Source organism: Amblyomma maculatum, chromosome 3 (assembly GCF_055883805.1).
Source record: "Amblyomma maculatum isolate TAMU_Amacu chromosome 3, ASM5588380v1, whole genome shotgun sequence".
NCBI lineage: Eukaryota > Metazoa > Arthropoda > Arachnida > Ixodida > Ixodidae > Amblyomma > Amblyomma maculatum.
In genome coordinates this window covers 88265416-88287307 of record NC_139346.1, presented here as the reverse complement: position 1 = coordinate 88287307, position 21892 = coordinate 88265416, and the positions used below count along the sequence as shown (strand labels likewise).

Sequence of the window (21892 nt, the reverse complement as noted above, 5' to 3'; positions counted from 1 at the left end):
ACTTGAAACCAAAATTCTAAAAAGTATTTTGATATATTTATTGCTTTAAACTGAAAAGTCCAATCCCTGAATGCTGAGAAACATAGTTTCCTGCAAAAGCGCACCCTGAGCAAAATTTTTCCAGTCTTTTGTTGCACAATCTGCTGTCAATTAAGCAATTAGCTATCTATCCCCACACAACAAAGGAAGAAGGCCCCAACCAAAAGATAAGAGAGCACTAGGCATGGCTTAACAAGCAATATACATCTGCTTTTGTTGTTGCATACCTGCCAACTTGACAAGATCAAAAATATTTTTTTATTCAGCCAATGAAGAAAAAGGGGGGAGGTACTTTTAAGCAGTGTGCAATGAGTCCTAATCTAAGCATCCTAAACAATACACACAAGCAGCAACAGCAAGCAAGAAATGTGAGCCCTAGAGTTGTGCGCCGAGAAGTCTGCATACCGCCACCAAGTGTCTCGCTACGCCTCCGCAGCTGATGCAACTGATCGGCATAACGATGACACAGACTTCTATTGACACCATCGGCGCGCTTTTTCGGTTTGTTTGCGTGAAACCATTACTAGCCCCTTTGCACGTGATTCCGTTCGTGACCTTTCCGAAAACTGGGCTATCCCGCTGTTGCCGAGCTCTGCCCCGCTCTGTCCCGATTTTTTTTTATTGTTGCTGCATCGGCGTTGTCGGTGTCTCCGCGTATGCGCCCGCTTTTGTGGTTGCTGCATTTTTTGTTCACTTTCAGTGACCATATATGATTGTTATAACCGATAATATAATATGACACCATTGTAATAAGCGGTTCATTTTACCATAAAACACATAGGAAATCTGGCGATGCAATGACTGCCCATTGTTATATCCGATATATTGTTAAACAGTATAGTTATAAGTGGGTTTGACCATATGTGAGAACACAGTGCATGAAAATGATTGCAGATAGCTTTGACAGCCACAAAAGAGCTTGTGTGAAGGTTTAACACATAACACTGTTTGTAAAGGAAACGAGGGAGGCACTCAGACGATGTGGAGCATGCTACCGACTGTCAGAATGACGAATTCTTTCCACCATGTTTTTCAAGCTTGCTGCTAGTCATTACAACCATGCACACAGGAAGCACTGCAAAGTCATGCATGTGGACTGCAGGTCATATTGAGTGTCTAAATACATATTTGGGCTGTACATGGCAGCACATAGAGACAGCAGCAAATTAAAGATTTCTAAAACTGCCAACCAAGCAAAGGCCTCACCTCTTTTTGGGATCATACATGAAGAGGAAATTCAGAAGGCGAATGCCAGCTGGTGAAAGCCACGAAAAGAAGTGTTTCAAGTTGTTGTACCTGAAAAAAAAGAAAGGACACATTTCGTAAATGCTTTGCAATTTTCAATGCTCTTCATCAAACAAGGGTGCAAAGCGTACCTTAAAGCTGAGCAATTCAATATCGGCTAATTAGAAGACCCAAATGATTTGTACAAGCTCTACACTCGCACAATATTTCTAAAATAAGCTTTAAAAGAATAATTAAAGCAACCAGTTTGTATTGGCCTTGATTAATCCAAATACCTGGTATGCTATGCAGGAACATTGGATTCGACTGTGTTACTTGGAGATGGCACACAAGCAAACATTAAGCGGCCCCACAATTGAACTGAATGCTTCATGCACTATTGTGTGACATGATGCAGACCGGCCAGCAACATGACTGGGAGTACACAGTTTGACCCCATTTCTCATTATTACATCAATTGCTACTGAGATCTTTTTCATCACAGTATACATTATTTCAAGCGATCATCGTGTCATAATAAGCTGGCAGGTGTTTAGACCACTCATGTTTCAGTTTATAAAGAAATCGATTGATTACTGCTTATCACTTTTGGGATTTAATCTGTATGGAATAGTGCTGCAAATTTTTGTGCGCCTTTCAAGGCACTTTTCCTTGGCCCGAATAAAAAAGTATAATGCTTGGCTGGACGGGACTGTATTACAGCTATAGGTAAACGACTGAAATGCATGTATTATGTATTTAAAGCTGACTGACATATTTTAGGAGTATTATCGCTTAAACAAAGAATACGGGCTTTATCAAGCCCAGATTATCACATTATCACACTGCAGCCATTTATAATTCAGAAAACAAAAAAATAGGAAGCGGAATAACAAAATAATTTCAGAAACAACAAATCATTAGAGTTTTTCTCCAGCAATGCTAAAATTGTTCATTCTTGGCAAAAGAATGGCACTGAACACATGGTCAGGAAAAGGGCACATATACCACATATCAGGAAAAGGTAAAAATGGTTTGGTTTATGGGGTTTAACATCCCAAAGAGAATTGGGCTATGAGAGACTGCGTAGTGGAGAGCTCTGGAAATTTCAACTACTCAGGGTCCTTTAACGTACACTGACATCGCACAGCACGCGGGTGCCCGGCTTCTTGCCTACATCGAAAAGTAGCTGCTGCGGCCGGGATTCGATCACGCTTCCCTGGGCACAGCAGCCGAGCACCATAACCACTGCACCATAATGGCGAGGCAGAGGTAACTACCCAATGTTCCAAATAGTATATTGGGGCTAAAAAAAAAAAAGAATAAAAAATCATTAGTCTGTCCTGCCTCACTAAGCAAGATGTGAACAGTCGGAAGCAGCACTCATATACACACTCTCTCTTGCCCTGTCCCTTCTTCACTGTTCAGCAGTTAAGAAAAGACCTGACTGAACATTCAGTCGGATAGCCAAGTTCAATCCGAATGTTTAGTATTTAAAACCTCAAAGTATTTGCCCCAACTGAAGAACTTTTATGTAACATTTGCTCCGCATGGTTTGAACTTAGAGAACCTACTTCAGGACGTCACCGCAATGCGCACCTGCCCAACTGTGCATATGATGGCAGCAACAATCTGTGCATGCGTGCAGAAGAAGACGCGGGCAAGCCCGAACATGGTGCCCAGATCTGTACCTGCAGGCATCTTCACTCACGTTACCTGTGCCACACACACATCAGAACACAGCGTGGACTATTTGCACAATGCAAGGCTTCCTTGACTTCTGTGGGTTGAGTCTCAGCAACGTGCCTTAACCCACCTTTTCATCCACAATTTATTTACACATTTTGGTGTTATAGTTAAGTTTGTTTTCACAAAAAGAAAGCAAAGTATTTGGCTGAGCGCCATCATGTGTTTTCACGTGCGGTATTTTTTTGTTTGTTGGGCTGCTACCTCCTCTCTAGTGGTGTACATTGACCCTGCCACTTCATTACGTTCTGCGCCCCTGGTTCGCAAGTGAAAGTTATGGCACGTGGCTATTCAAGATACCATCTGGAATCAAAATGTGGTGCAAAGGATAGCCGACTTCAACGCAGCGCAACCATCATCGCTCTAAGGAGCCTGGCAAATGATTCCTCTTCTGTCACTAGCCTTGTTTACTGCACCACATGCTCTAATGTACAGCAGTAGTCAAAAGTTCCCAGGCTACTCCGAACAGCCCAGGAGCGGTTACTTTCCACTATCACAGCACTGCTATCAGATGTGCGCCCTGCCACGCGCCGGTGGCGAGGGTATGCGATGAGAGGGGGTCCGGCCCTTTCGTTTTCGCTCTCCCTGATGACAAAGCAGTGAAAAAGATAGTGCGGCGAACGCCTTCACGATTTCTCTTTGAATTCCCTTGGCTCGGCTGACGACCATTCCCTGGAGTGAAGCGTGATGCTAGTCTCAATATTTAGTTACACTATGTGCACTTCTCCGTTCTTTTCGCCTTCTTGGAGTATGACACCTTGCATTTAACTTGACATCAGCTCTTTCACAGTATACGGGGCCATCACTGTGCCTTCTCTAATAATGTCCTTTGCTGCCAATTTATTGCGCACGAATCGTGATAGCACACGCATTGTTTGCTGATGTTTCTGAAGGTTTTTTTGTTGATGCTTAACTACCATTTGGCTCTAAGACACAATTAGTGCGTGCTAACTCACCAACGTGAAACACAGGGTGAAGCACTTGAAGATCTGCGTGTGTTGGGGAGTTAATACGTTGCTGATGCTTCTACGAAATATTTCAAGGTTTTGCAAGCAAGACGAACTGTCAGGGTTATGTTTTTAGTGCTTTGCGCATGTTTTTCTGCTCGTGCAAGAATGAAAAGCGCACTTTCCCATATTGTCAGAAAGCAAGCGGACAAAGAAGGCGTCTCATGACACGTGGTCAGATTACTAATTCTTTTCGATTAGGCAACGTGCTCTTCAACCCAATCCGCAATTTAAGCACGCATTCGCTGCCCGCTTGTTTTCTGCCATCTGGAAAAAGTACTCTTTCCTGTCTCTTGAAAGCAAGAAGGAGAGCGCAGGCGCTCAAAACACAATCGTGACAGTTCATACTGCGTAAACGCTATGAAGAAATGTCAATAACATGTACCGAATCCCCAACATTAACGGGACATTACGAGCGTGAGGATACTGAACACATACAAGGATTGAGATAAGGAGCTGGATATAACGCAACAAAGAAACCCTTTAGTAGCACAAGCAAACAATACACGCTTTACCCCAATTCGTGTGCAGTAAATTTCCATCAAACGACACGATTAGAGAAGGCACAGTGACGGCCCCGCATGCTGTGAAAGAGTCGATGCCAAGGTAAACGCAAGTTATCGTACGTCAAAAAGGCGAAAAGTACAGAGTGGCACGCATAGTACAACTAAATATTGAGGCCAGCTTCATACTTCACTCAGGCGAACGGTCGTCTGCAGAGCCACGGGCTGCAGCGCAGCGGAATCCGAAGAAGGAATCGGGAAGGCGTGCGCCGCACTATCTTTTTTCACTGCTTTGTCATCTAGGAGAGCGAGAAAGAAGGGGCCGAACCCTCTCTCCTTGCATACCCTCGCCACCGGCGCGCGCATCAGATAGCAGCGCTGCGATAGCGGACAGCGACCACTCCCCGGACATTCGGAGCGGCCTGGGAACTTTTGACTACCCCTGTACATTCGTTAGTTTTTTTCCACTACTAAGTGCCCTATGTCCGCAACGATTTATAATAATTTTTGCGTCCATCCTGTGTGCAGTATAAACTTCGTGTGCTGACGCACAAAAACAGCCCGCTCATGTGTTAGTGCAATTCATTTTAATTTAGATGCTTTGCCCTTTTGTGCTTAGCCGATGCAGAAATGCCACCACGGTAGGCCCACTCATATTTTCCAGTTCATCTGGTCGCTAAATGTACCACACAAACAGGACTTGTCCAAATTTTCAAAATAAGAGCCAAAGAGTATGTTATATCAAAAAATATTAACTGGAAGAAAAATAATAAAACTATCATGGAACATTTTCATTGCCTGTGATTTTAGGCGAAATTAACTTTTTAAAAAGTCGCATGAACTGGCAGCGTATTAATGGGGTTCTATTGTGTTTGCTCAATGATTTATAAAGGATACACACAGCCCTCGTGCTTGTGAACCAAACTCCATTTAAGGTTTTGAAGAGCAAAATGGATTTGATGAAAGTTCCTGCAATTCCAAAGCTCTTAGCAAGAGACTGTAAGCGCATGTGCTCATATAGTGACACTTAACTAAGGTCCTCGTGTACTCAAAAAGTTTGTTAGGTAATGTATCCAAGCTGAATTGCTTGTGTCAACTAAGTTTGTTTTGAGCTAAGTCTGGATGAGAGACTAAACAGCAGTTAGGATGCCTCAAACCAAGCCTGCTGTATTACAATGGCAGAATTGCTCTGAGGCAAGCCCAACATAATACTCTGTATGAACAGCTTGATGCAAATTAGTATTATTGCTAATCACTGCCGTCCTTGTGGTAAAGAAATGAAGTACCTTGGGAACTATTCATAAAGAAAAATGTGTTATCTGAAGCACCATACTCAGCAGTTCTAAGCTAATTCCCAAAAACAAACGAAAATAAATATTTTGCACCAAAAGACACGCAAAATTCCTGTACTAAAATCTGTCAAGAAACTTTAATACAACATTATCTATAATGTGCTTCAGAAATATATATACTCTAAAGCATGTTACTGAAGATACTTACGGCTGCTGCTTCAGAGTGAAGTTCTCCAGAGCTGGAAGTTTTGAGTACCCCTAGACACAAAGAGTAAACAGAGAGAAATAAGCAGGAAAACTGCCAGTTTTTGCGGCGTAGAGCGGTTTTCAACAAAAAAAAAATGCTTCTAAAAATGCAAAGTACATTGCATGATACAAGAATGTCCAATTGCACCAGTAGGATATTTTAACTTTTTTGTTGCAACCAAGCACATCTGACAATACTACTAGCGATTACTAGCACGGTGGTTCTCAGCCACATATTTGTCGGGGATCCCTTTTGGATCAGTAGGAGTGGTGGGGGAACCCTATAGATTTAAAGGGACCATGAAACGACTGCAAAGGCCACTTAGAAACATGTGTAATGTGTAGAACGAATGGTTTTGAGTATTTACTCAAAGTATAACTCCCTGAAACAAAGCAAGCGATTTGTTATTAATTTCTAACAACACTGCGTTCTGAAATTTATGGGCAGATAGGGTGGTGCATGGTGGTGAACTTCGGAAGTAGTCCCTAAACTCTGACGTCATGGACACAGTGGTAGCCATGATGTCACGCACACACTTCTGATACAGTCGAACCCAGATATATTGAACCCGGATATTTCGAATTTTGGTTATATCGAATTCATGGAATATCCCCTTGAAGATCCCATGTAAAAGTATAGGAAAGCTGTGCCGTATATCGAACTCAATTTCACCGGTTGTTCGAAATATCGAACTCCGCACCACATATTGGACGGTGCACCTTACCCAAAGACGATCGCATCATCGGCCATTTGCCGCGTGACGTTTTCAAGCCACGCGCGGAAGGAATGAGAGGGCACAGTTCGGCGCCACGCCTTTTCCCCAAAGGCGCCCGGGTGATCGCTGCCACGCGCCACCACGTGACGTTTGCAAGCCATGTGCGTGAAGGAACAAGAGAAAGCTAATGCAGCAGCGGTGTTCAGGAGAGGGGAAAACGCGATCTGCTCATGCGCTGTGTGAACCCCTCAGGTGTGTGCGAGCAAGGTCAATGCCTTCGCATACATGGTTTTGATTTACTGCCGCCATGTTTTTCTGTCGGTGGCTCTAGAGCCATATTTCGCGTCTTGCACGTCCACAGTGCTTCAGGTTGGGTCCATGTCAGAGAGAAACCACAACAGCAATAGCCGAACAGACCGAGTGAGCGGAGCGAGTGCGCCTACCGTAAGTAAACAAGACAACTGTACAAAACAACTGTTTGATGGCGTGTTTATGGGTGAAGCGTGGTCTCAGCCTGTAATCTTTATTTTTTTTCTTTGCTTTCGTTGCAGTGCACTCCGAAGCATGAGTTGAGAAGGAAAATTCAGGAGTCATTTTCAATCACCGCTATCCCTCGGTCTTTTCAAGCTAGATCAAAAATTATTGTGCAAGGAAGATGGATCCTTCATTATCTATCAGTATTTCGACTTTCTTGGCCTTGGTGACCACCACTACCTGCGAGCATTTAGGATGGCATTAAGTGTCTCCCAGAGTCCACCCCAGACACATCCAAATCCAAATCCAAATCCAAATCCACTTTATTTCCAACCTACAAGTTGGGGGCCCCCAGGAAAAAAGCTGTCACAGACAGCTTGACTGGGCCCTGGGGGCCTACAGGCAGCATCTCGCAGAGGAATTCACAACACAGTCAAAAAATGGATATGTACATGAGGTCAAAATCAAAAGAATTATACACACATCAGATATCAGAAATGAATATGAACATCGCAGTATTTATTCATTGCCTCATCATAAAATTTGTTAATTCGTGTCTAAATGTGTTAAGCGGGGCAGTAAAGTCAATGTGGGCTTTAAGTTCATTATAAAGTGATGGTATGCGGTAGTCAAGAGTGGCCCGACCATAATTTGTTCGTGTATGTGGCACTGGCGTTAGTTCCCTGCGTAAGCTGTAAGCATGCAAGGGACGGTGCGTATCATTGGGAAGGTTACGTTTATGCATATAGAGAGACAGTTTGTAATCATATAATTTAGTTGCTTTAAGCATACTATGTTTAGTAAACAAGGGATCAGTAGATAGCTGGCTAGGGTTTCCATAAAAGTTTTCAAGAATTCGTAGCACCTTTTTTTGTAGCCGCTCGAGTTTATTATAATTATGGATGGTTGTAACTCGCCAAACTAAAATGCAATATGAAAGACGAGAGTAGAAATTAGCAAAATATATTGCTTTTTTGAGCCTCACTGGAAGTAATTCTCTCAGCTTATAGAGACAGCCAAGTGTTTTGCTTAATTCTATCGCCAGCTTGCTAACATGTGTGTTCCATGACATGGTTTCTTCAAACCAGACGCCTAAAAATTTTTCTGAAGTTGCACGCTGCAACGCTGTACCTTGAAAGTTTAGGACTAGCTCAGTGTCGCAGGCTTTGTTATAAGGCTTAAAAATAATATATTTAGTCTTTTTAACATTCAAGGTTAATCTGTTTTTATGCAACCACTCTTCAAGTTTGATCAAATAACTATTTATGACAGTGTTCAATTGGGTTACGGTTTGTGCGGAGAAAAAAATATTTGTGTCATCAGCGTACATGACCAGTTTCGGTGAAAGAGGCAAATTGCACATATCATTAATATACAAAATGAACAACAAAGGTCCCAGGATCGATCCCTGAGGCCACATGCCTTGTGGCCCCTTTTGAAACACACACTCTACAGTAAAACACAGCGATGAAGGTAAAGATTACCCCTGTAAGCCCTGAAGCATTCTGATTGGAGACTGCAGATATGTTTCCCCCTCTCCGTGAGATGGCTGTAAAGCTTTCATTGTAGTTTTCTACTTTGGTTTACATACTTTAAAAGCAAATATACAAATATGCAACTCTGTTCAAAGCCGCATTCACGCAGACGACTCGATTCATCACGAAGGGGGAGACCCAGACAAGCCACCAGAGACCCGTCTGAGGGTGTCACTCACTGACCAATTTCTTGCGACGCGACCTCCTCAGCGAATCCGCGGCGCGTCTGCCTCCCTTCTATGGCGGGAAAATTCAAAAGTGCACACACGTGTCTGCACAACTTGCTGTGCATGTAGTTATTGGGCACACATGTCAAGGATCACTGCGAGAGTGAAATCTACTCGTTCGCGTTTGCGCTTGCATTCTTTGTAATACGTTCGACGATCAAGTATCAGGCGATTTAGTGATCGGCTACTTAGTGAAACCGAAAACAAGGGCGCGCACACCACCGCCGCTTCAGTCTTCACCGAGCTAGGGCACTTTTGACTGCCGAGACAGCCCTGCACACTCGCAGAACCATAAGATATTTGCAGAAATAATTGCACATATTAATACGTGAAAGCAGTCTGAGCTGATCTACCCCGAGTGCGGCAGCAGACAAAAGGGGCCGAAAAGATGCGAAAGTCGGCTCTTCGATCAAATCTCTCTCGGAGACAGGGTTGTTGTGAAGTGAGTTGCATGCTGGAGCGAACCGATCAGCACTTGCCGCGGTCGACAAAACACCGTCACGCGACCATTGTAAAAGTCACCAGTGTGAATGTGATATAAGAGTGACTACACCACATACTGACAAGCTATTCAAATCAAAGCAACGTGCCATATTTGTTTGACCATTCTTTGCCAGGCAGTAATTAAAGTAATTGAAAAAGTTCCTAAAATGGGCTCCACCGAATATTCAGGTTCCTAGCTACGCTTTTTGTCTCCCTGGGCGCATAAATCCATTCACGCTTAAAACTGTGCTTTCTTTTATTCGCTTCATTTTCATACTAATCCCACTGTAACTGCTTACAGCATACTGTCTCAAACCTACAGTTTGTCATTATTATATGAATTTAGGCATTTTATGAGAAGCCATGCATTTGCAAGTTCTTTTGTTCATGCATCAAGCAGGAAAGAATAGAAGACAAGGCATGCTGGGTATCTCGGGACCTCCTCAAAGTTGTTGGGATCCATCCAAGCTAAAACACTGGGACACCTTTGGTTACCACACTAAAAATTCCACGAGCCCATTGCTGCCAACACCACACACTACATGAAACACATTTTTGCGCTCAATGTACTTATTCTTTTGGAATGCCATCTCATTGAAAGCAGATCAAACTGCGGTAGCACTGGAGCATTTAAACAGAGTGAAGCTGCATACAGGCACCTGTTGCAATAATGTAAAACCTAGCCAACTCGCAGATTGGAGAGAGAGGAGAAAAACAAGCACTCACGGGCCATATCATGTCATTGGGGGTACCCAGCAGATCGATGATCAGTTCCAGCTGGTGAATCTCGGAGCGCCCTGGCAGCAGAGGCTTGTGCAACAGCAGCTCCCCTAGTACACAGCCGGCAGCCCTGGTTGCATGTAAGCACAAGAGGGCAGGGGTGTCCCATACCGTACGATAGTAACACGAATCAAATGCCGTACCATATGTCAATGGCTGTAGTTTGGGTCTTGGCCTGCAGCAGCAGTTCTGGTGCACGGTACCTGAAAAAAAAAAAAAAAAAGAAAAAGGAAAAAAGAAAAATGCTGTCATCAGAAAAGTGCACGAAGTGCAGAGCCAATACATCGACACTTATTCATCTCCACTGTCATAAATACATGCTACGACATGCAAAACCTGTCAGCTCTATAACCACGAACTGAGTAAACCATGCTATAATAAAATAACACCTTGTTAATGCATACAGAAAGAGGAAAAGCACGTGTGGATTTTCCAAATGTCAAATTACTGAATGAACTTCGAAGCACTGCCAAAAGCATCTGAAAGTAAAATTAATACAACGCAAAGCTGGGAGACGGTCACTCAATCTAGAAGAAAAACTAATGTGATGATGGCAATTTTTTTTTTGCTTTATCGAATGCTTCATGCGCAAGTTCAAGTTGATGCAATTCAGCACTTGACTACTGTGCCCGAGTTCCCAGGTTTGATCCTGACTGCCGGGGGCTGCGTTTCGATGGAAGTGGCGTCCATGTGATGTGCGATGTCAGTGCACGTTTAAGATCCCCAAGTGGTCGAAATTACTCTGGAGCATTCCACTCCCTTCCTCTCTTTCCACTTTCATTCTCGCCTTCCTCCCTTCCCTTCGGTTCAGTAGTCCACAGAACAAGTGTGACAGATACTGCGCCTTTGCTTTCCTGTGAACCAATTATTATTATTATTATTATCAAGAAAGCAGGTACTATGAGTACCTGCTTTCCTGAGCAGCCCTTACTAAGGGGGAAATACGCTGCTGCATTGCAGCATGCAATGCAAACTGCAAAATTACTCCTGGCTATTTCCATGCAAACACGACATGCATGAGGCCACATGCCGTCAGTCGCTTCAAGAACGCTGAGGCATAGGTGGTTGCGACTTTGTTCTCATCGAAACTGAGTGCACCCTGCACCTAGCTGTGACGATTCCTGAGTGGGGCAGTTTGACTCGTGATAACCCCAAACCCAAAATGGTCTTAAAACCGTATGCAGGATTATTGCAATATTACAATGCTGCAGGCTAGCTACTTGCCCAGCACCTCCTAAACAATGTCGCTGTTTACCCAGAAATAGATGCTTCATGCAAATGGCTGAACTCCGTGCACTGTGGTGGGACACGCCTTCACTTTGGCAGGCTCGCTGGCCAGGTCATCACCACACATCCCTAGCATAGGCATCAGATATATTTGAGGTGATGCTACTAGCAAAATGCAATTTAGAGTAATTTTGGGGGCAATAGAATTAAATGAAGGTGTAGTCTCTGCCTTCACTCAAGGTCATTTGGACCCAGCAAGACGACATCCGAACTTGGACCCCATGTAGTAGAGCTTTTGCTCTAGTAAAGATGCAAAGAAGGATTGGATTAGATTCTTGGACTGGATAAGCTTGGCCAGTGTTGCCTAAACCCAGCGCGTGATAAGGATGGAGAGATGGAGGGCCCTCCCCAACGGTGCGGAAATGTGGTATTGCCAGTTAAGTGACAGGCAGGGGGAATCTCGTACAGTTGGGGCACTTCCTCGGAATTTTAAAGTATGTTAAATACAACTCTAGTGACGCGCCTACAGCAATATCTACTGTGCCTTATTCAGAATATTAACTAGTTATGTAGGGCCTATGTTTAGACACTTCGTATTAAGAAACACGCTATTTCTATGCAGCTACTCACTTAGCCAAGATTCTGTTTAGGGCAGAAACCTAATATATAGTGTCAAGCAATATGTAAAAAATCTTAAACCATTAAAATACTCACCAAAGAGTGACAACACGTGGTGTCATCGGCTTCACAGGCACACCATACTTTCTTGCAAGTCCAAAATCAGCTTGAAAAGAAGAGTGGAGAGTGACAACTGTACAAAAAGGCTAGAAGGACAAGTTTCGCAGTTTCGCAGAAATGTATTCACTAGATTCATGGGTTCACTTAATTCTACTTCATATGCGTATATAAAAACTATCAAAGCATCCTTGTTACAGTCAGACGTACTACGAGTACCTGCTTTCCTGAGCAGCCCCCTACTAAAGTGGAAATACTACAGTAAGGTAACACATTGAATAAAAGTGCCCAGTAAAACAATAAAAAGCCCCCAGACTGTTTCACAAGAACCTTACAGTCAAACCCGGATATATCGAATTTTGGCTATATCGAACTCACGGCATATCCCCTTGAATATCCCATGTAAAAGTATAGGAAAGCCGCATCATATATCGAACTCAATTTCACCGGTCGTTCGATATATCGAGCTCCGCACCACGCACTCAAAAGTGTGCCTTCCCCAAACACGATCGCATCACCCTCGGTCGTTTGCCGAGTGACGTTTTCAAGCCAAGCGCGGAAGGAATGAGAGGGGACAGTTCAGCGACGGCTGGTCTAGGGCAGCACGGCGCCCATTCCCCAAAGGCGCGCGCATCTGCGGTTATCGTTTCCCACGCGCCAGCATGTGACGTTTCCAAGCCATGTGCGTGAATGAACCAGAGAGAACCGGTGGGAACGAGAGGGGAAAAACACGATAGAGCGAAACGCAAGAGTGGGCCCAGTCTTTTGCCGAGCTATCTCTCTCCTTCCTCGCTACCGGCCTTCGTTCGCAGTAGCACGCGCTATGCATGCGCCAAGACAGCTAAGCCTGTTTTCAGACAGAACGTCGGATGCTTTCTCCAACATGTGTTGTGAAATTTCTGCGCGCGGCTGCTTACGTGGCTATGGCGCCTGCAGAAGCGGCATATATCTCTTTCTCTCTCCTTTTTTTCTTTTTTGCGAGCGTCGTACATTCTTATCGCTGTGCTGTACGCGCGGCGTAGTGTAGATATAGCGGCTGTGGACATTAGGAAGCGGCAGTTTTATTTATTTATTTTTGTGGGAGTCATTTCATCATCATCATCAGCCTGACTGTACCCACTGCAGGGCGAAGGCCTCTCCCATATTACTCCAATTAACCCGGTTCTGTGCTAGCTGCACCCACTTGACCCCTGCGAACTTCTTAACCTCATCCGCCCACCTTTCTGCCGCCCCCTGCTATGCTTTCCTTCCCTTGGAATCCAGTTTGTTACCCTAAGCAACCATCGGCTATCCTCTCTTCACACTATATGTCCTGCCCACGCCCATTTCTTTTTCTTGATTTCCGCTAGAATGTCAGTAACTTGAGTTATTTTTCTGACCCACTCTGTGCGCTTCCTATCTCTTAATGTTACCCCTACCATTTTTCGTTCCATAGCCCTCTGCGTTGTCCTCAACTTAAGTAGAACTTTCTTGGTTAGCCTCCACGTTTCAGCCCCATAGGTGAGTACAGGTAAAATGCAACTGTTGTATACTTTCCTCTTGAGCGATACCGGTAAGCTGCTAGTTATAATCTGCGAGTGCTTGCCAAATGCGCTCCATCCCAATCTTATTCTTCTTATTTCCTTTTCATAGTCCGGATCTGCGGTTACTACCTGTCCTAAGTAGACATATTCGCCTACTACTTCCACTGCTTCGCTACCTAACTGCTGTTCCTTCCCGAGGCTGTTGAACATTACCTTAGTCTTCTGCATATTGATTTGCAAGCCTACCTTTCTACTTTTCCTGTCTAGGTCACCAAACATTCTTTGCAGTTCATCTCCTGAGTTACTTAGCAAGGCGATGTCATCAGCAAATCGCAGATTACTGAGGTATTCTCCATCTACCCTTATCCCTAACTGCTCCCATTCCAAGTCTCTGAATACTTCCTCTGAGCAAGGTGTAAACAGTACTGGGGAGATCGCGTCTCCTTGCCTAACACCTTTCTTTATGAGAATTTTGTTACTTTCTTTATGCAGAACTATGGTTGCTGTGCAGCCACTATATATATCTTCCAGCACTTGCCCGTATGGCTTGTCTAGCCCCTGATTTTGCAATGCCTGCATCACCGCCGAGGTTTCAACTGAGTCAAATGCGTTTTCGTAATCAATGAATGCTATGTATAAGGGCTGGTTTTATCCTGAACATTTTTCTATCACCTGGTTGATGGTATGGATATGACCGATAGCAGAGTACCGTTTCTGAAACCCTGCTTGATCCTTTGCTTGATTGCAGTCTAAGGTTGTCCTGATTCTATTAGAGATCACCTTAGTAAATACTTTATACGTAACCGACAGTAAGCTGATTGGTCTGTAGTTTTTAAGGTCCTTAGCGTCCTCTTTCTTATGAATGAGGATAATGTTTACTTTCTTCCATGGTTTCAGTATCATCGATGACACCAAGCACTTCGTATACAGGGTGGCCAGTTTTTCTAGCACGATATCCTCCCCCCCCCCGTCATTCAACACATCTATAGTTATTTGATCTTCTCCAGCTGCTTTCCACCCTTTTCATAGTTTCCATTGCTTTCTTAACCTCGTCCTTTGTCACTGGTTGAACGTCTGCTTCTCCCTACCGCCAATCTCATTACGGTCCTGACTATTTTGGCTACTGTAGAGATCAGTATAGAACTCCTCGGCTGCTTTGACTATCTTGTCCATATTCGTGATGACGTTGCCCGCATTGTCCTTTAGCGCATATACCTTATTCTTGCCTATGCCCAATTTCTTCTTCACCGCTTTAAGGCTTCCCCTGTTCTTTACACCATGCTCAATTTTCTCCATGCTATACTCCCTTATATCGGCCACTTTGCGCTTATTGATTAGCTTTGATATCTCTGCCAATTCTATCTGGTCTGTTGGATTGGAAGCTTTCATACTCTGGCGTTTCTTAATCAAATCTGCTCCAAGTCTCCTTAGACAGCTTACCGGTATCCTCCCTAACTATCCTACCGCCTACTTCTCTACTTCTAGAGCGCACTCAGTAATGATATCTCTGAAATTATTGTTTATTGCTTCTAGGGCAATGTCGCCATCCTCGGTTAGAGCTGAATATCTATTCTGTAGCGAGATCCTGAACTCTTCTGTCCTCCCTCTCACCGCTAATTCGTTGATGGACTTCTTTCTTACTAACCTGCTGCGTTCCTTCTTCAGATCTAGACTAATTCGGGACCTCACCATCCTGTGGTCACTGCATCGCACTTTCCCAACTACCTCTTTCTCTTGCATAATGGCGGGGGTTGAACACAGTATGAAGTCAATTTCATTTTTAGTCTCTCCGTTAGGACTTTTCCATGTCCATTTCCGGTTCTTCCGTTTGCTGAAGAAGGTATTCATGATTCTTAAATTATTGTGCTCTGCAAACTCAACTAGTAACTCCCCCTGCTATTCCTAGAACCAATGCCATAGTCATCTACTGCCTGGTCTCCTGCCTGCTTTTTCCCTGCCTTAGCACTGAAGTCACCCATTAGTATAGTAACTGCATTTTTACTTTCCACATTGCCGATTCTACATCTTCGTTGAAGCTTTCAACCGCCTGGTCATCATAACTACATATAGGTGCATAGGCCTGTACAACCTTGAGTTTATACCGCTTATTAAGCTTAAATACGATGCCTGCCACCCTCTCATTAATGCTATAGAATTTATCTGTATTACCCGCTATATACTTATTGACAAGAAATCCTACTCCTAGTTCTCGCCTCTCCGGTAAACCTCGATAACACAGTACATGCCCATCCTTCAGTACAGTATATGCCTCATTCGGCCTCCTAACCTCACTAGGCCCTATGACATCCCATTTCATGCTCTCTAGTTCCACTAACAGCACTGCTAAACTAGCTTCACTAGCTAGGGTTCTAGCATTAAATGTTGCCATTGCCAGTTGCCCTTCGTTTATCCTTGCATATATGAATCAACGAAAGCATGCGGTCAGCTGCGATCATGACACTGGCTTTTAGCATTTTTTGCTTGAAACAGCATTTAGCTATAACGCTTTCCAATGATTTTGTGGCAGTGGACTACGCCCGCCCCAAGCACGGCGTAATAAATCGATCCAGGCTTGTGCAATCAAGCCACTCTGCCAAGTATGCTCCCCACCACCGCAGGAGCTATCAAAACATAAACACTCCGTGACATCACTGCGCAGCATCTTGCCATGCTGCCAAGAAATGAGCTGCGGATGAGACGACCGAAACGGAGTGGCGCGCGCCATCGACATGCAAGTGAAAACGCTGGCGATTTCTGCCGCAGCGACACAGAAACCTTGTTTTGAGCTGCTGCGGTGGCTCGGGCGGCGAGAGGGATGCAGTTCCAACAAGTTGGAAATGTTTTGCCCTGTCGCTGCCGCTGAGGTCGCTCAATCGCTTGCGTGTGAACAAGCTGGCCTTAACGCAATTTTTTTTTTTTTCTTAAAATTCTCGGGTGCAAAAGTGGAGGGTGGGTTCATTTTGCGAGTGGGTTGATTACGCAACAAATACGGTATCGTTTTTTTCGCATCGTAAGTGCCGTCACAAGCCGATTTCTGTGTATCGCATCATCGATATATCGAAATATTTCGCGATCCCCTTCGAGTTCGATATATCCGGGTTCGGCTGTATTATGTTCTCAATTATACTGCAACCATATTAATAGCAGAAATAATACAGGAAGTACACCCGAGCCTCAAATAAAAATTATTGCACGCCTGGAGGGTCAGCCTAAAACTTCCAAAAATAGAAAAAAAAAAGTTTGCTAAAAAAAAGAAACGATCGCCAACAACAATGCAAAGTGTGCATCATATGCTCCTGACAAGTTTCAACCTCTCAAAAAATATAAGTCTGGCATTATTGAAGAATAACAGTGCTGACCACGAGGTAAGATAGTGCAATAATAACTAACCAATCTTCAGGCAGCCCTTGTCAGTCAGGAGGAGGTTTGACACTTTTAAATCCCTGAAATGAGGTAAGAAAGAGAAATAGAAAAAAAGATTGTTGTTCAGTGTGCCGGTCCATTATGCACTGAACTTGCTACAGCATTTCCAAAACTCATGGACTATGTTTGCACTCAGACTGACAAGATCACTCTTTCACAACGGACATCTCGTCCGAGAGTTTCACAACAGACATTAAAGAGACAAGAGAGTTAAGACTGGCTGCTGACAAGAAGCCTACTTTTATGCGAAATAAGTGAATAAAACTAGCAGGTATATGCCCAAAGTTAAATTCACCCCACCTTCACGAATTTCCTTACATATACTTTTCACATCCCAGCACAATACATTGGTTCCATGATGTGCAGGTTTGCTTGTATCTAATGTCAATCATAGGAATAACCAGGAAATGCAGGGTTGCAGTACTCTGAGTGCTACAAAGGAGCTGCCAATACATTGCCAGTGGCAACCTGGGCCAATCTTTACATCCTGCAGTGTACAGACATCTTCCTACTCCAAAATCAAATCTATAAAAATTGTAGACCGAAACAGTGTCAGATAAATCTACCATTACCAGCTATGTATGTGCCAGCCACTTCAAAATGGAATGTACGAACTGACACTGTCAGCTGCTCCACATAACAGCTTTTACAGAAATTAACACAGCTAAAAAACTTCCCTTCTAATCAAGTATGTGCCCAAAGATGCTTAATCACACTAGACTTGCTTAATGCCTCCTTTCAGCAGGATTTGTTTGAGATTAAATTCCTGCCCCTATAGACCAGATTAAAACTGGTGCCTTCGGCTGACGGCACTCAAGAGCTTTCTGCGCACTCACTCAGTGCCATGCATTCAACTGGCCGACATTCGTGCAGTGCCGTATGTTCGGCTGGGATAAGCATGACACAACAGAGCAGCGCCACAGCGCTGCAAAGGACGAAGTAAAGTGCGGTGCACACCCATCACGCAACAACCCCGCTGCGGTGGCTCACTGGTTAGGATGCTCGATTGCTAAACCCAAGGACGTGAGACTGGACGTGAGACTGAACCCAAGGACGTAAGATAGAGGCGAAAAGCAAGGCGTGCCGTGCGATGTCAGTGCACGTTAAAGAGCACCAGGTGGTCGAAATTTCCAGTGCCCTCCACTATGGAGTCTCTCGTAACCAGAGTTGCTTTGGGACGTTAAACCCCACAAATCAAACGAAACCGACCATCATGCAACATGTGGTAGCAGATGCCACGAACAGAACATGCTGAGGAGGTGCAATGTGCTCGGCAAAGACCAAAAACAATCTTCGACAAAAAAGAAAAGGAGACAGCATCTCAAGGGGGCACATTTGAAAGGAAATGCTAATTATGACAGTCGCTGCAATGAATTTATTCGCATTGCACTCATGCACCAGCTGGCTGGCAAATAATACATGCTTTTCCATTACGAGAAATTCAGGTTTCGAGTCAATGTTTTTCGTCCCACATTAGCTAATGCACAATACAGCTGAAAGATGTGTGGTATGATATTCTACTTTTTGGCAAAGTATATATGCGCTTGAAAGGGTGTCAATAGAGCAACAGCATGAGCAACTGGGGTCAGATTAATCGACATACAGTAAACCCTCATTAACACGAACTTGCATATCTCGAAAAATCGGTTAAGTTGAAAATTTTCCACACCGCGCTTTCACCTCCCATGGGTGCTATGTATTAGCTCCCGTTTATCTCGAAGCATTTTTTGAGCGAAATGCGGATATCTCGAAATTTTGACCGAAAAGACCAAAGGCAAAGGTCATTACCGAAAGGTGATAGGGGCTGCGAGCGAGCACTTTGTTCTCATACTAAGTGCCGAACGCAGTCACATTGAAGAGCGAATACAAAATTCCCGCGGACGCAACCGTTTTTCACCTTGGGAGCAGTCATGTGAGTGCCGATCGCATGCGGGGGTTGATGAGTCTTATTGAGCATGGTTCGGTCAGCTGCCCTCCGCATGTGCATACCGGCAAGAGCGATTTAGTGATTGTGTGGTTCTGTTTCGTCGCGCCATGTGCACGAAGCGTTGACTGATTTTTGTTGTGTATGTGGTGTCCGCAGCACGGATCAGATGAAGTGAGCGTCTGCAGGCTCTTCGCTCAAACCGGACTAGGAAAACAAACTTCGCTCGCGCAAAAAAACAAAAGCCAGGTCAGAAATTGGGTAGCCCAAAGCCTTCTGCGATTGGCTGCCTAGCGAGCTGCTTCTGGGTGATACAGTCGTGCCCCGTTAATATGACCCCCGTTAATATGGACGACCCGAATTATGGACAGTTTTTCTGGGGACAAAACCTTTTCAATGTATTTATGCCTCGTTAATATGGAAACTCGCTGTCCGGACAATGGACAGGGGAAGAATGCACGCGCCCCACTTGGGCCCATGTATTTTTGTCTCGTTAATATGGACAGTGCTTGAAAAAAAAAGCAGAGGAGTCCGAACGCAAGTTAAAGAAGGGCGCGCCGCCCGCGAGCCTACGCGACAGCCGATATGGCGGGATGCCTGAACGAGTCCTGTGGGGTTGCAAACAACCAAAGCGGGCGTGTCACCGTTCTAAGGGAGGGGGAGTGCAAGAGCGGAGAAGAACGTACACAGCAAACCGAGGATCAGCGTAAGAAAGACCCCGAAAGGGGGGAACCAGGAGATTTCTGGGTGCAGCGGAAATGCCGCCGCAGTCGGGAAAACAGCGACATGTGGTTGCAATAAATTCTGCTGAACGTGAACAGAGAGGCCGGTAAAAGCGTAAGAAAGAAATTACAGGAAGAAAGACAAGTGCCTACAGTGGCGGTGGGAACTGAAGTTTTCTTTCCCAAAGCGCAATGAGTGTTCCAAGAAGCCGTTAACGCTTTTCGGTGAGAGTTAAGACACACTCACAAAGTAGAGCGACAAAAGAAAGGCGACGTACGAACACGCAACCGGGACCGGGCGTCCCGTCCTGGATGCGCTTCCCTCTCATGCTCTTGGTTTTCGTCCCTGTTGCGCTGCCGAACTGCCAAACTATGCACACTAGGCGGTCCGTATGTCGGTTCCGCTTTGAGTCAACGATGCGGCCTTGACAAGGTCTGAGCTCTTCGTAGTTGGCTAGCCGTCGTTCTAAACTATACTTCAGCTTGCAGTGTTTGTTTTATGGGAACACATAAAAACGGCGCCAAGAAGATGGGATGTTCGATAACCCTCTGCATAGCAGCTTGCCAACTTGACTCTCTTGCTTCCTTACAGAAACAGTACAAGGCAAAAAAGTGCACAGCATCAGGAGCCTGTAACCCTCAACTTGAGTCTAGCTTTTGGCATGGCGGGAGTTAAACGCAAAAGAATAGAGCTGAACGCAGGCGCGAAGAAATCTGTGAATACAAGCGGCAAAAGCCATCTCAGTCGATCCAAGCTGCGAGGAACTAGTATCGACAGCTCAGCTGTTTCCTCGCCTCAGGAGAACCTTAAGCAGCTACTTAGCGGCTACTTTGCTCAGTGAAGAGGCCATTTTGGAAGTGGTGGTGAGTAGAGAATCAGACGCTGATTCATCGACCAGTGAGGAGTTCGTGCTTGAAAGTTCGACCAATTCACAAAGCCCAACATCACGGGTGTCACGGTAAGCGAGTCGCTTCAGACTGCAGTACAATTTTTCGAAGACAACAATGGCAAGGATAATGCACTCAAAATTGCCGGTGTTCTGTGAAATTTTGAGTACAGTGCGCACCGTTATGTACAAAAGCAGTCGTTAATTACAATTCTCTTTTCTCAATAAAATCCTTTTTGTTTTTATTCATGACTCGTTATTATGGATGACTCGCTTTATGGACAGTTTTGGTCAGAAACCAAAGTGTACATATTAACGAGGCACGACTGCACACGAAATTTTCTACAAAGGCAAGCATTACCCAGTACTTCTTTCAAAAATTATAAAATTCAGTTTTTTCTGAGAATTCTTTTGCGTTTATTACAAAAACTCTCTTTGTGCAGTGGAGTGTCGATGGATGCGACGGGTCAAGGGCCACCAAAGCATTTTCGCTCGTTGCTGTCGCACTCAGTTTCTGGCTTTGTTGAAACTTTCGTGTATCACCAAGAAGCAGCTCGCTAGGCAGCCAGTCGCAGAAGGCTTTGGGCTACTTCAATTTCTGTCCGGCCTTTTTTTTTTTTTTTTTTTTTTTTTTTTTTTGCATGAGCGAAGTTTGTTTTCCTAGTCCAGTTTGAGCGAAGAACCTGCACACGCTCACTTCGTCTGATCCGTGCATATATGAGCGCATCGAGACAAATCAGTAAAAGCTTGGTAGGGCAGTAAAGGAAAATAAAAAGGCTAGTGTGGCCAGATATTGTTCATTTTCGAAAGGAGCAAGAGGAAGTCGCTGCTTGCATCGCAGTGTAGTAGCGCACCGCTGAGTTGTGACCTTTTTCTTTTTTCTTTTTTTTTACACACGATGCGTTACAAAACATTCTTCACTTTTACCGTACGTCATGCTGTTTAGTGTAAGAAACGAAATATAGCGTAAATGTACTCCCCCCGACTGAACGACGAGGCAGCGGTAACAAAGCAACGCTGAAAATGCGCCTCTGTCGCAGAGTTCCGTTGCTCTGTGCGGTGTGCACCAGCAGCAACGACAGGTATTGGCGGCGGCGTCGCGCGGCTGATCGCCAGGGATTGTCGTCAGACATTTTTGGCATTTTGTTTAACTCGAAACTCCGCTTATCTCAAAATTTT

General features: G+C 44.5%; 1 protein-coding gene across 2 annotated transcripts in view; it reads right to left on the bottom strand.

The window, feature by feature from the left end:
* Cdc2rk (cyclin-dependent kinase 10) overlaps nt 1-21892 on the bottom strand; it is a 53952-nt gene that overhangs the window by 19578 nt on the left and 12482 nt on the right. For both annotated transcript variants that reach the window (XR_014705982.1, XM_084597725.1), the window contains exons 7-12: nt 17148-17200; nt 12214-12283; nt 10416-10475; nt 10219-10342; nt 6020-6069; nt 1246-1335 (exon numbers count right to left, since the gene is read on the bottom strand). Coding sequence is in view for 1 of the 2 variants with exons in the window: in XM_084597725.1 (XP_084453851.1) it covers nt 1246-1335; nt 6020-6069; nt 10219-10342; nt 10416-10475; nt 12214-12283; nt 17148-17200 (447 nt within the window). In the remaining variant the exon portion in view is untranslated. The remainder of the gene's footprint in view (nt 1-1245; nt 1336-6019; nt 6070-10218; nt 10343-10415; nt 10476-12213; nt 12284-17147; nt 17201-21892) is intronic.